The sequence below is a fragment of the Macrobrachium nipponense genome, chromosome 8, assembly GCF_015104395.2.
Source record: "Macrobrachium nipponense isolate FS-2020 chromosome 8, ASM1510439v2, whole genome shotgun sequence".
NCBI classification, from domain to species: domain Eukaryota; kingdom Metazoa; phylum Arthropoda; class Malacostraca; order Decapoda; family Palaemonidae; genus Macrobrachium; species Macrobrachium nipponense.
Window position 1 is genome coordinate 76,087,171 of NC_087203.1, and position 14,018 is coordinate 76,101,188.

Below are 14,018 nucleotides of genomic sequence, written 5' to 3' on the forward strand. Positions count from 1 at the left end.
AGAGATCATGGTGTGCCACGTGGATGGGCCACAACTTTTGACTGACGCTCCGTTGCTCATGGCAGCGAATTCAAGTACTTTTTAGGGAAGGGGGTTGCGCTCTATTAGAGGTGGTTGCTACCTACTATGTCACCACTCAGTCATTTACCCTATTGGGCCGGTTACCAGAATTGGGCTGAATGCAAAATCGGAGGGTCTCAAATTAGGTATATACTAGGCGGGGAGGTCCTGGGTGGCAGAGGCCCCTCCAACCAGGTTAGGTTAGCTAGGTAAAGGTAAGTCCGGTTAAATTACATTTCTTGTGAAATGCCTAGCGCAGAAATGCTTAGGTACTAGGTACTAGGTTACTACTAGGTAGCTAGGGTAAAAAACCGCATGGTACTAGGGGTGGACCATGTACGATCAATGTGTACAACCCCAAGAAAAGTACAATATATAACGCGTCCTGACATCGGAGATGGGCATCAGACGCAACTTGTTGTTGGTGAGAAACGGAGCTAAAGACCTCTACTCCGGTGTCAGGACGCGTAATAGGCTAATGTACTTTTCTTGGGGTTGTACACATTGATCGTATATGGTCCCACCCCTGTACCATGCAGTTTTTTACCCTAGTAGGTACCTATTAGCTAGGTACTAGGCGTACTACCTAGGCCTAACCTGATAGCTATAACTAGAAATGGTCCTAGGTAGATCAAAGTACTACCTATACCTACTACCTATAGCTACTAGGTAATACTAGGTACCTAGGTAGTCCCTAGTAAGAGAAGTTTACTAGCCTAAACCCTGGAACAGATTAGCCAGCTTACTACCTATAGGCTAGGTAGGCCTAGCTAGTAGGTAAATTAGCTGAGTCCATATATAGTACCTACCCACTAGCTAACGAACACTACTAAAAACAGGAACACCGGTCTACTTACAAGCTACATTTTTCCACAGCTGTCGATGTCGCCATTGCAACTTTATTAGTAATCTTTAATTACCCTCAAAATGTAATGACAGTTCAAGCTTTTCCAGTTCAGTTCGGTTCAGTGCAGTTCGGAAATATTTCCTTTGCATCGGCACCTCCTTGAGATCCTCGCTTCTTAACTTCTTTTTTTCTTGTTGTACAATATTTCTGCCTTCTTTTCCATTCTCTTTCTTGTATGAACGAGTAATTTTTTGCTAAATTTTCATCACATTCTTGATGTAAAATGCAATTCTTTTATTTTAATTTGTTTCAACGCCTATCTCCTTCCTGATTCCTTTATTTAACTAACACAGTTGCGAGTACAATAATTTTTTTTTCTTTTTAATTTGATCAGCTATTCTGTTTCTATTTTTGTATTTATTACATATTGTTACGAAGTTTTGTTTAGCTCCGTCCACGGGAGACTCTTACTTGATCCCCTAGTATTTATTATATTAACCATTTCTCGTGAGAGTTTACTGTCATTAAACAGAATATTTTATTCTAGTCATATGCAGGCAACAGGTTATATGTCAGATTCTTCTAGGCGTCCCCAATAGGGTATGGTGTACGCACTACATTGCAAATTGCAATATAGAATCTTCTTCCGCTGTCCAAGGGCCCTCTTTCTTCCAGTTGTTGCTCTCTATTTCTCATCCTTTCTTATCTCCTTCTTTCATCTTTCTTGGTATTCTTTCACCTGTTTCCATCTCTTCTAAAAGATGGTTACATCTTTTAGTGTTCCTACCCTCTTTTCATGCTAACTCACCTATTTCTTCTATGTTCTTCATAAACTGCGGTCAACCACACTGTTTCCTCTGTCTTTTGCGGCCTTTTTAATGTTTCATTGATGTTCTTCATTGTGGTACCGCACAGAACTAATCCTTTCTAATTATTTTTTTAGCAGTAATTTATTGCAGCTTTTTGCTATAACTGGATTATTTTTGCTATATATATATTAATTTCTGATTTTCTCCTTACTTTCTTCCATTGTACCTTAATTAGCATATTTCTGTTGTTGCCTGCCATTATTTCGAATATATTTTACTTTTCGTTTTATTTTTGCTTGTCTCCTCTAAACCTGCCCAATGTTATGTAGTACTAAAAGTATTACCTTGTTTTAACTATCCCTTCTGCAATTTTATATGCTATAATTCTCTATGCGCTACTGTGTATTTTTCAGTATCTTCACTTCCATGTCTTGCTCAATTAATTCATAAATTTCGGGCGATGCTTCAATTGCATTTACGTAGGTGTCTTCTACTGTATTATATTCTTTTATTTTTTTTTCGTTAGATCGTCGCTTTCTAAGCTTATACTGCTTAGTGGTCATGACTGGCTTATAGTAGTAGTATCGAGGTCTAGTCTATGTAAGGGCTCCATAAAGAACCTCATGCACTTCCTTATTACTATATTATATATATATATATATATATATATATATATATATATATGTGTGTGTGTGTGTGTGTGTGTGTGTGTGTGTGTGTGTGTGTGTGTGTGTGTGTGTGTGTGTGTGTGTGTGTGTGTGTGTGTGTGTGAATTTCTACCGACAGTTGATCGAACACTAAATTACCATAAAGATACTGCTCAGAACCTATTTCCCTCTCTAGCTCCCTATTAGTAGTGTTGTGTGTTGTTTCAAAGTCAGTTATGTTAAACACTGTGCCTTTAGATTTATACCTGTCTCTATTATATCTAAATACATGTAGTTCTATTTAACATAATTTATTTTTAGATAAGTATTTGCTCAAATACAATAATTTTAACAGGATATGGTTATTTTGGAAGTTCTTCCTGATTTTATTGGTTAGTTACATGAATGGCTAAAGGACATTGTTTGCTTATTTCTAATTAATCAGTGCTTCCCTTCATCAGTTGAATAGCTAAATGCTACTTAATAAGTAGAAGATGTAATAGATATCTAAAAGTACATTTTTACTGTTTCCTATCAACAATTTATGGATCATATAAAAAATAAATTTTTGTTTTGTATCATTTTTATCGTTTTTACATAAAATTTTTCCTTTAATGGGTTAGCTGTAAAATGGGGGTTTTCGGGGGTTTTTCTGCCTTCTGTCTTGCAAACTTTCTCCTCGAATTTCCATTAGATCTAGATCTTAAATCTTCACAAGTGAATTTTCTATGTGATTTTTCTTGGCCCTCACCCCAATTTTTCCATATCCACAACTTTTCAGGCTAACTACTCCTCAACCTATCTTATCACATATCCAAAACGTTCCAAGTCTATTATCCAGCCTTCGGACACCTTATCTCTCTGCAACTTCCCTCAGCAGTAGTATAATCTTTCCATTACTATTAAGCTATGAAACTTAGCACACTTAGTCACACCTCTTCAAATTCGTTGCCATTTCTATCTTTTTCATATTTTTAGCTTTTTTTTTTAATCTTCGTGTATTTACTTATGGGACACACATTTTCCCAAAGTCAACATCTCTTCCAACTTTCATGCAACCAGCCTGCCATTCTTATCCTACAGGAATTTGATTCCTGCTTTAAAATTAAATCCATATTAAAGGTAAAGGAAATTTCCAATTTGCCAAGACTTTCCATGTACTGTACCAAAGTTCCTCCTTCCCGTTTCCTTATCTTATAAATTTTGAGTATTAAAATCTACTGCTTCATTTACATCTTGCAATAATTCCGAGTATCTCTTGTGATGCCGTCTGTTACCTTCAGTATAACACGTATGTGTATAACCCTACATCCCAATATCCGCAGCAGCCATGAGGACTTTAATCAATAGTGATTTAATTCTGCTTGCTTTCACCACAAGTTTTGTTTTCTTTACAATAACTTTGAGGCATATCTTCTACATTCATCATCCTTGTATTCTATTGTCAACACTAGACTTTCATATGTGCACCCTTTAAAGATGCTTCATTTATGATAAACAAAAGGACTGTGCTAATCCTTAATGAACACCATTCATAACTGTCTTTTAAGTATAGACAAGATTAGTATCTCTTATCCCCCTTCATGTGTAAGTTAATTATTGATAGTGGCACATTTGTCTGTAACTACACAAAGCAGTCATTCAAAGCTATGATTATTAAAATTTTTTATGAATGGTTGCAACCTCCATGTTTATGTAATAACAATCATCCTTGCATTGAGAATTTTTCAAATGTTAGCAAACATTTCTCATTGCATATTCAGGAATTTTTTCAATTTAAATAAAAAATATATACTGTACTGTACATGCAAACAAATGTATCTGCAACCACAAATGATGACAACATCAGCATTTTATCTATTTAAGAAGTATTCTCATTTCTACAGAGACTTTTGATGCATTACTTTTCTCCCTTAAGTTGAATCAGTGACTTCAATCTGATGCATGGGACACCTTCAACTTGGAATCAATTCAGTGTTAGTCATAATCCTCAACTAAAACAGGTTTTATTTTAAGCATTACTCCCACGAGCTTCCTACCTGGATGGTACCTTGGCTATCAGTTCCTTCTTGCACACTAAAGGCCTGTCCACACGACCGGGCCTGATCGGCGGACCTCCCCTCTAACGGGCACACTTGACAGGCAAACCGTCAAATTGCCCGATTGGTCTTGTAGCAAAATCACCATGGTGGTGCCCGATGGCTTGAGCTTCGACCCTGGCAGACGTACGTTAACCATATACATTTCTTTTACCGAGCCATTCTTTGCACCATATTCTCTACTTTTTCTTCTTTTTCATCACACACAAAGCAATTATCATGCTACACAATATCTTCGTCTTTGCAGTAGGCACTATGTTTATCGTACCACACTGAACAAACTACTCACATTGTCGGGCATGCCCACCTCTCCATCACCTCACCTGTGTGGACAACATTCATGGGTAAGCCCGCCAGAATTTGCCCGCCAACCCCGGAGCATGCCGATCAGGCCGCTCGTTGTGAAGTCCTTTCAGGCTTTACAATCCACAAGATACCCTGCCAGACAGTCCTGTGAACATCCCTTTATTAGTCATACAGCATAATTAAAGCAACTATCCGTGTCTGGCTGTTCCCAATTAGACATTGAGGAGCTTTACCTTCAAGTAAAAACAAGACTTCATTATATTGCTTTGTAAGTACAATTCTAAATGGAAATTCTAATAAGCATTGGAAACTGTCATTTGGGATGAATCAGATATCTGAATACTCAGAAAGTTCTGCCTCCTGAGTATCATCATCATAAGTGCATTTTTGTCAACTTTTCACTTTAGTGTCGAATATGATATGAAAGCTCTCAACCTTTCTCTGACCTGTGTTCTTTCAACCTGGATGGCCAACAGGTCTAGGTATTCATCTCTTGGTGTAGTGATCTAAATAATACAAAAGATCATTTTAATTTTATTTCAGATATTCTCAGCTCATAGAAAAATATGAAACAATTTATTCTAGTAATATTCCTGAAAATGGACGGACATAGTTTCAATCACAAACTTTTACTGTATTTTGTAATTTAACCGTGTTACAGTGCCACAAAGAAAACACATCAATGACGCTAAAAATATAGAAACAGAAAATGTACATGGCTGCATTTATTCAAAAAATATTCTCCTTTCTGGTCTGTTAATGTGACATTAAAAGGAAAGAATTTAAAATTACTCGTACAAAACTTACATATACCTTATCAACTGACCACTATTGCTAAATTACTACTGAAGTTCATATGGCTTACATCACTTTGGGCAAGTTACACATTACTGTTCACTTATTTATAATTAGACAATCTATGCAAACACTACTTTAAAGTGAGATTCCTAATTCTGGAGAAAAATAAATGTTCTTACTTGACAATACCCTATATATCAAATTGTGACATAAAACAGTCAAATTCAATAGTTTGCCAACACTCAATGGTCATTACTTTTACAATTAACTATATACTGTGCAATATATTTACTTTCATGAAGGACTTTTTAATTTGACTAAAATATACTTTAAGGCAATATTTTAAATGTAAATTGCAACATTGCTAAACAAGTGTTTTGTCTCAACTATTGTTTTATAGGCTGCATAAGGATTGTTAGTTAACCTCACAATGGCAGACAAAATTAACTACTATACTACTGGTATGCATTGTTATTTTTTTACCTCAAACATTCTTAGTTATTTAATATTCATTGAATTTAAATTCTAAGAAACTTACCCAGGGCAGCATAGAATATACTATCACAAAACATCATGAAACAATAGTATGTATTGCTCTAGTATAAAGATGCCTGTGCTACTGACATAGTACTACTGTAAAATGCACACCCCTCCCTTACTCTCGAGTTAGGGTGTCTGTAGGAGGGGATTACTTTTAGAGCCTTGTAAAGCTCTTTGGCAGTAAGTAAAACAGTAAGAGATTTTTGCAACTTTCCTTCATCCCTTGCTGCATTCCCTTCTCCTTTGATCCTTCTGTTTAGTTTCCAATTACAGTATCTGTCTAACCCCATTATTAATTCTCCTCTGTCCCAGAAATGTTACAGTGGTGGTGCAGTGAAACTACTTCATGAAAAATAATAATGCAGGTTTTTTAAACAGCAGATGACTGAGTAAATCATTAATAAGAGTGAGGTAACCTGATTCACAATTTTCAGCAATTTATGGGCTTACAAAACTGTTTCCGGAATATGGTTGGTATTGTTGAACTTCTAGGCTTAGCAACCAAAGTGCTAAGTTAAAATAAATCAATATAATCCTATCAATACACATAACAGCATAAGCAGTACAGTACTTTGTACTTACTATTGTGCGTTATAAGGTTGAAACTGTCTATGTACAGTCAATATAATACAATACTCAAAAGTAACAGTATACTAAATTCAATACTGAGCAGTTCAATCACTTTACAAGTCATTATTTGCAATACTTCAATTTATTGATTATTAAGTTTTGCATTAATTAAGAATGTGACAAATTATTCTTATAAAACTGCAGTTTCTCTGTATCTCTCATGAACTGGAGAACAACAGTGCTGACATAAATACAAAATTCATCGCCGGTTTCTTAAAGTCACAACTTGCCTTAGCTGCCACATTTTTTGAGTCTACAAGTAAATTAGTAAAATATACAACTCTACATATATATATTATTTGTCTTGAAATACAAGATTAGCAGTGTGCAAAATAAATTTTGAAATTACTTTTTTTTTTTTCTTCCTAGGTATGCAAGCCAAACCACCATTACAGTATATGTAGGAGTATTCCTCAGTGCAGTCTGGAATTGGTCACTGAAACTTTATAACAAAAATAGTTGACAGGCATTTATAGAGGGTGAATGGGAAATACTGAACACTCACTCACCTGCATCACCAAGCACTTTTTTCTTTGGCATCAGGGACAAAGTAGTGTGGTTGAGACAGGAAATACATACCCCTAGGAAAATATGTTTATTTGTTTCTACAGAAATACAAACCATTGCTTTTTATAAAGGAACTTACTCCTTAGGTGAAAATGTCACTTTCCAGGTCATTATATGAGTAGGGGAGCAATGACTCTAATCTACTACTTGATCTGGCATATGAATGATAAAGCTATAACACACTGAGCTCAAGCGAGTGTGTTTGGACTCTCACTCAAATATGAAAATCCTTGGAAAAACAAGTACAACCCCTTTGCAGTTGCACAAGTCAGAGGGCACCTATGTCTTCTGACCAATATAATTAATGACTTTGGAATATAACTACTATTCACCCCAGACCTCTTGTTAATATTAAGGGTGCAGATACTCACATCTTATCTGCAGAAGCTCTAGGACTGGTTTCTTGACTGAGTAACCATCTGAATACATGCCCAGTCCAGCATGTACTAAGAATGAGCTGTTGCCCTGTAGAGTGAGGAAGATAGAAAAATGGAGACAAGCCAGTTACTTTACCATTTGACCACAGACTTATGGCCTCCTGATACCTTAGGTAGAATGATTTTCTGCCCAAAAGAAGCAGTGATTACACAACCTCTTGAGCAACCACAATAGGTCCTAAAAAAGGTATGGGCACCTGTGGGTGACATCCCTTAGGGGTAGTGAGGAAAAGGTGATTTGATGCTTCATGTTGCCAGGAAGTTTTTCCAAAATGTTCAGGACAGTTCAAAAGCCCTTGACTTAACGAGTTTGTGCGTATAGTCATTTGATACATCACATACCAACAAAAAAAGGTTCCTAGATACCCACTTCTTGTGTATGCTGGTAATAGCATGAGGCGCTGTCACAATGGCCTGAGAGGCTGGGTCTTACTACGGCTCATACCAAGCAAGGCCTCTCATCTTGGCTACCAGCAAGGTCCCAAAGAGAGGAAATAAAAAATATCTTATATCTCTCATCAGAACTGAGTCTTGAGTTTCTCCATCAAACCCAAGAATTAATGAACATGAGAGATTCCAAGCCTTCAAGTACTGGATGAGATGGGCATGTTACTTGCCAGGCCCATGACCTACTGAACATAAGCTCTAACTAGGGAGGGAAAAAAAAAAGACCTGTCTGTGTCAAGAATTATAGATGTTCAACTTTCCAAGGTTAGGAACCAGAAAAATGGGAAACCAAAAGAAGCTATCTGGATATCTGAGCCCCATAGTGATATATGCATGGTTGACTACTTGGTGGGATAGGGTACGCGAAGGAAAGGTGCAGCCATACAGAATATTCCAGGCTTGCTAAATGGCATCCTCCAGGGCAATTCAGGGATCTGACAATGGAAAGCACAACCGCAGGAGCTCCCTGCTTAGTCACTTGATGAGCAGGTTGATCACTGGTGATTTAGAGCTTAAATAGCCTTCTCTATATAAAGAAACCAGTTGAGCTGGTCTGTCAAAGCATTCCTCACTCCCAAAATATACCTGGATAGTCGCTCGAAGGCATGGTGAATTGTACATTTGTGCATCTACTTTGCATGTCAAAGGTGAAGGGAAATAATGATCCTGTTGTTGCTCATTATCATTATTATGTGATCTACCAAAATAATCCTGGAAGGCTTGCAGGGTTAGTGGTGCTGCTTGCTTTTCCAAAATGTTGATATTCATAAAAGATTGCCCTCTCCATGCAAGGTCCTCTGTGATCTCCCCACTAAATGTATGAGCTGGGAAGGATGATCTCTTGAAGTTGATTATTGATGCTTCAGGTGTCACTGAAACAAGTTCAAGGGAAGATGCCTGTATAGAATTAATTTTCCCAAGTGTGGCAACAGAAAATGGTAGTAGGTAGCATGGCAAGGGTAGGTTTATCAATCAACTCTCTGACCGTAACCCCTATCAGCTGAAAGAGCAGTGTACATAATGAAGGAGCTGGGAGAGGTTAATGGTGGGGAGGAGGGAGTGGTAGGCTAACACTAGTCACATTCCTCCTCTACCGAAAATTTCCGACAACTGCAGATCCTACCCCTACAAAGGAACAGTAATGGTGGGGATTCAATTAAACAGAGTGCTTGGAGGGCCATATACATTTGCCCAAACTTTTCACACCTTTGTTATGTTCATTTTTCACATTGAAAGTAACCAAACACTTGACAAAGCCAAAAGAAAAAGTACTTGATGATGATAGGTGAATGACAGTTTTCAGCCACTTTCCTTACTTCCATTTAGCTACCTATTTATCAAGTTTGTGAACAATGCCAGCTTGCAGAGGAATACTCCAACATAAAAGGCAATTGTGAATTTCCTTAAAAACTTATTATATTTGCAGAAAAAATATGTATCTGTTTTATAAATTTGTAAAGATTCATGGTTACTTAACCTGAAACAAAGCAACAAGATTTTTATAGTCTTGACCACAGCAGTAAAAGTACTTGACTACAATTGTATGAAATGCCAAACCTACCTGAGGCCATAAAAACCATTAGGGAATTCAAGAAAATGGCCCGAGACACCATTATAACATAATACAGATACCTTTGACACAAGCTTTTCAATGACCATAACATAAAACCTCATAATCATCACTGCAAATAGTTCCAAGGTATATACTTAATACTGTACCCTGTACTAATAAAAGAAAATGCTATTTACAAATAAAAAATAAAAATTAAAAGTAACAAATAAAACTTCTGAGCATGAAATGTAAGTCACATACAGGAAGATCATATCCTGGAATGAAAGTTTAATATATTCACCTACACTTGGCAGTATTAGTGTACTTTCTGGAAAACTCCATAGCTAAGTCCAGAAATTCTTTTTTAAATTTCAATACTTCTTAAAAGTGTCCACCGTGCTGTTTTAGGAAACCCATACTTACCAGATAATACAGTACAAGGCTTTGGAATTGTATATAAATACACAATGAAAAATCTGTTTAACATTTTGGTAGGCAGCTATGGTTATGTTGTGAAATGATTTTATTGCCTGATATTCTTTAAAAGTGATCAAATAACAAGTGACATTTGTTTTTTATTTATCAATTTATCATAGTTGAAAGCATTAATACTATACTTTGAATAGTCCATATTGTTATGGCCTCCTAAAGATATAAGGGAAGAATGAGATTATCAGTGGTAAGATTTTCATGCAATGTATACTATGAGACCTACGATACTGAATTTTTGTGAAAAAGATAAATAATTCCGAGTCAGTGAAAATGTTCCTAAATAAGAAAATTGTTTCTTTAATCAAATTTATACTACATGCAGGGTTTCCTATTGCAAAATATTAAATAACTATAGTCTGAATACTTCCCAATACTGTATAGATATGCTGGCAATTCAAATTTTAAAAAAAATTCATACCTGATAATAAAACCATCCATAAAAATTGTAATGTTCTCATAAGCCATTCAAAACTCAGGCAGTAATCATAATAACAATAGTATATACTATGGAATAGAGCCCTTACAGTACTTCCCCTCTTCTTTGTACTTCTAGATGTCAGCTCAGTTTCAATATGAACATAGTGAGAAAAACAGGACACCAACACTCAGCAGTAAGAAGGCTACACTCACTGTACTTGTAGAAGCACTGTTGCAACGTTCATCAAAATCACAGAAACAGAATGTGACGTTCTTATAATGTTTCCTGAAAGATAAAAAAAATATATTTATACACACACACCACACACACACACACACATATATATATATATATATATATATATATATATATATATATATATATATATATATATATATATATATATATATATATATATAGTAATATTATATAAGAATAAAAACAACAGGGTGACCACCAAAACCTCAAGTTTCAGCATCAAGAGCATTGTACATGTAGATATGAATTAAGAACATTAACAGTGGGTACACAACATCCCTAAAAAGGATATTATTATAAAAGGGTGTCATTATGATTATTAGGTAGTTTAATCAGATCACTGTGATAATTCATTTAGCTCTCATATTGCTGGCCAAAATTATTTATCTGTACTAATGATAAAGTTTACCGAGATTCACAGCCAGTGTCCCGGTGTTTTTCCGGAATAACATTTTATCAATGTACCTGACAAAGATGACACTGTCACAGGGTATCTTGCATCCCTACCTAATTTTTTACTGTATTCTGTATTACGAAAGTTGCATAATTCTGGTAATTATAAGAGTAACACCAACTTCTTGTAGACATTGCCAGCAAACTCAGAGGAATGTCTTTCAAAAATATAATGACGTAACTTATGATGTCATTAACTTGCCTCCTCGATGGATGATTGGCTATTATTGAAAAAGTCTCAACCTCTGGCAACAATGAAATACAACCAATACTCCTTGTTTAAACTTTGTAGTAGTTGTAGTAGTCGTAGTAATCATTTACCTGTTCAAGCTTATGTAGGGTATTCCACGGGCCTCCTCACTTTCAAACCATCGTGCATGCAAGTTGAATCACAAAAGCTGTCCGGCAACCACAGGGACAATGACTTATCATAGCCGCCATTCTCGAAGCCTTGACAAGGCACCAACATTCATTCAGAATTACAGAGACAGCTGATTGTCATCATCACCTTGTGGGAGGAGTCGGCACGTCGTATCTTTACGTCACATATAATTTTGAACCCATACATTACAGTGTTCCATAACTGGCTTTGGCGGCTTTATTTTACTCTTATGAATAATTATACTTTTTTCTAATATAAGTAATGAAGAATGCTGCCAAAAATTAGGTAGGGATGTAAAGTATACTATGGCTAAGTAATATCTTTGACAAATGCACAGAAATAAGTTATTCTGGAAAAACACCGGGACAAAGGCTCTGAATCTCATAGTAGATTTCATTTATTAAATACAGCTCTTTGAAAATCTTACAATTTGGTTATTGTTGTTGTTGTTATTATGATCATCATTCATGGTTTTTTTTATCTATTATTAAGTGTATATATAAAACAAGATAAGTTGGAAAGCTGAATCTGTGAAAATCAGACCAAAAGATGGCTATTTGTAAGGGGAATAAGTAATAAACACTATAAATTATATATATACCTCCTGTGATCTATCTCATCTACTGATGGGAATATATAATGTCCCAACTGTGGGTCAGCTGCAGCAGGACGACATCCTTCGTACCGATCCGCAGGAATATCTCTTCTGTGTCCTTCCAGATAACTGAGACAGTCTCTTATCACCATCAGTTCAGCTGTGACAAAATCATAATATGGAGTTGTAACTTGATACTTTACTACATGTCACTGACAGACTGAAGTCTATACTTTCCATAAAATAAAAAGATGACAGTTAGATATCAAAACATTATATATATAAGTTTTAGCAGTTCATACCCGCTCATGCTTCACTTCGCAACAACAAATACGTAGTAAAAAATTTCCTGTTGATGAAATGGATCTAGAAAATGACATTTTCCAGTTTAACTTTGGATATCAACTAATGCCAGTTTATTGGCCCCACTAAAGCCAAGCAATAATATATGTATACATAACCCATTTTTAAATGAAGGAGAATTATGTAAAGCCTATAAAGCTTCAACTTACATCATATTAGTAAATAAAACATCTTTAACTAACTAGAACAGATAAACTAAACAAAAAACTTAGCAAATGTAATTTTTCAATTACAATCCAGACTGCACACATATAGATAAGTATGAATACCAATAAAAAAAAGAAAAAAAAAGGCCTTACCTCCTTTTTGTTCAATGACTTTGACACATTTGTCACCTGGATCTGGACAATTATAACTCCAATAATACCGCCAATCAAAGTCATACATTCCACATCCAGGATGAGATCCAACACATCGTAACACACAAACTTAAACCTGGAAAAGTGACATAGGTACACTTCTGCAATTCAGACAACTCTTTCATTATAGGTATAATGTATACTCTAAGCCTGAAATTAAACAAAATGTAACTAATTACTTTAAAACAAAGTAAAAGCGCTAATTCAACATGCTTGGTCTTCTAATATAAACTTGAATATATTTAAAAAAAAAAAAATTTGTTTACTAATTATGAAAATTCTTGGGTCTTTCTCTCTTGTAAGTCTGCTACTTTTTATTAAAGCCTACAGTGCACCTTGTAAGACACAGTTTGGTGGTACTAACCCCTACAGGGGCTACAGAATGGTTTTCCTTCCTTGGGTTGTTCAGGATATCATTATACATAAAGTTAATTACTGGAAACCACTAGTTTTTGTATCTCTCACCAAACCAAAGGCTTCCCAATCTGGTATTTCTTTATTGTTAGACTTAGGGGAGTGTGTAATGGATTATCCACCAATTCAGTTGGGAATGAATGTAAAGTTTAAAAAATATATGCATGTAGCCAATGTAGATGGAAAGGGTCACATGGTTTGGCTTAGGCTACTCTTTAATGTAATAAGCATTTCAAAAAGAATACAACCTAACCAGACCTACTATTACCTTACCTTACCTAGGATACGGTGCCCTTGCCTGGCAAGGGTGGAGGTAAAAGGCCTCCCCCTCAAGTAAGTTGTTACCCCTATATCTGCATGCTACCCAAATACAGTACTATACTATTTCAAACTCTATGTGATTACCTGTTTAAAAATAAACCTTACAGAGCTATGATCTGTAACATTGTTATGGTCTGTAACATTTTATTTAGCCTAGTGCTAGCCTAACCCACAAGAAATACATTCAAGTTTATAACTCAGTTGCACATTTTACTATTTACCAT

The 14,018-nt window shown here is 35.7% G+C and overlaps 2 protein-coding genes across 2 annotated transcripts in view; both read right to left on the minus strand.

The window, feature by feature from the left end:
• LOC135222856 (zinc finger HIT domain-containing protein 2-like) overlaps positions 1-1,070 on the minus strand; it is a 96,833-nt gene extending 95,763 nt beyond the window's left edge. The window contains exon 1 of the mRNA XM_064261194.1: positions 918-1,070. Within this exon, the coding sequence (XP_064117264.1) occupies positions 918-952 (35 nt within the window). The 5' untranslated portion in view covers positions 953-1,070. The remainder of the gene's footprint in view (positions 1-917) is intronic.
• A 4,220-nt stretch (positions 1,071-5,290) lies between these two features.
• LOC135222861 (uncharacterized) lies at positions 5,291-13,111 on the minus strand. The gene is made up of 3 exons (XM_064261197.1): positions 13,000-13,111; positions 12,344-12,497; positions 5,291-10,934 (listed from the first exon to the last, which is right to left on the minus strand). Exons 1-3 carry the CDS (start codon positions 13,085-13,087, stop codon positions 10,799-10,801), a joined length of 378 nt encoding a protein of 125 aa, XP_064117267.1. The 5' UTR covers positions 13,088-13,111; the 3' UTR covers positions 5,291-10,798.
• Between the last annotated feature and the right edge of the window lie 907 nt (positions 13,112-14,018).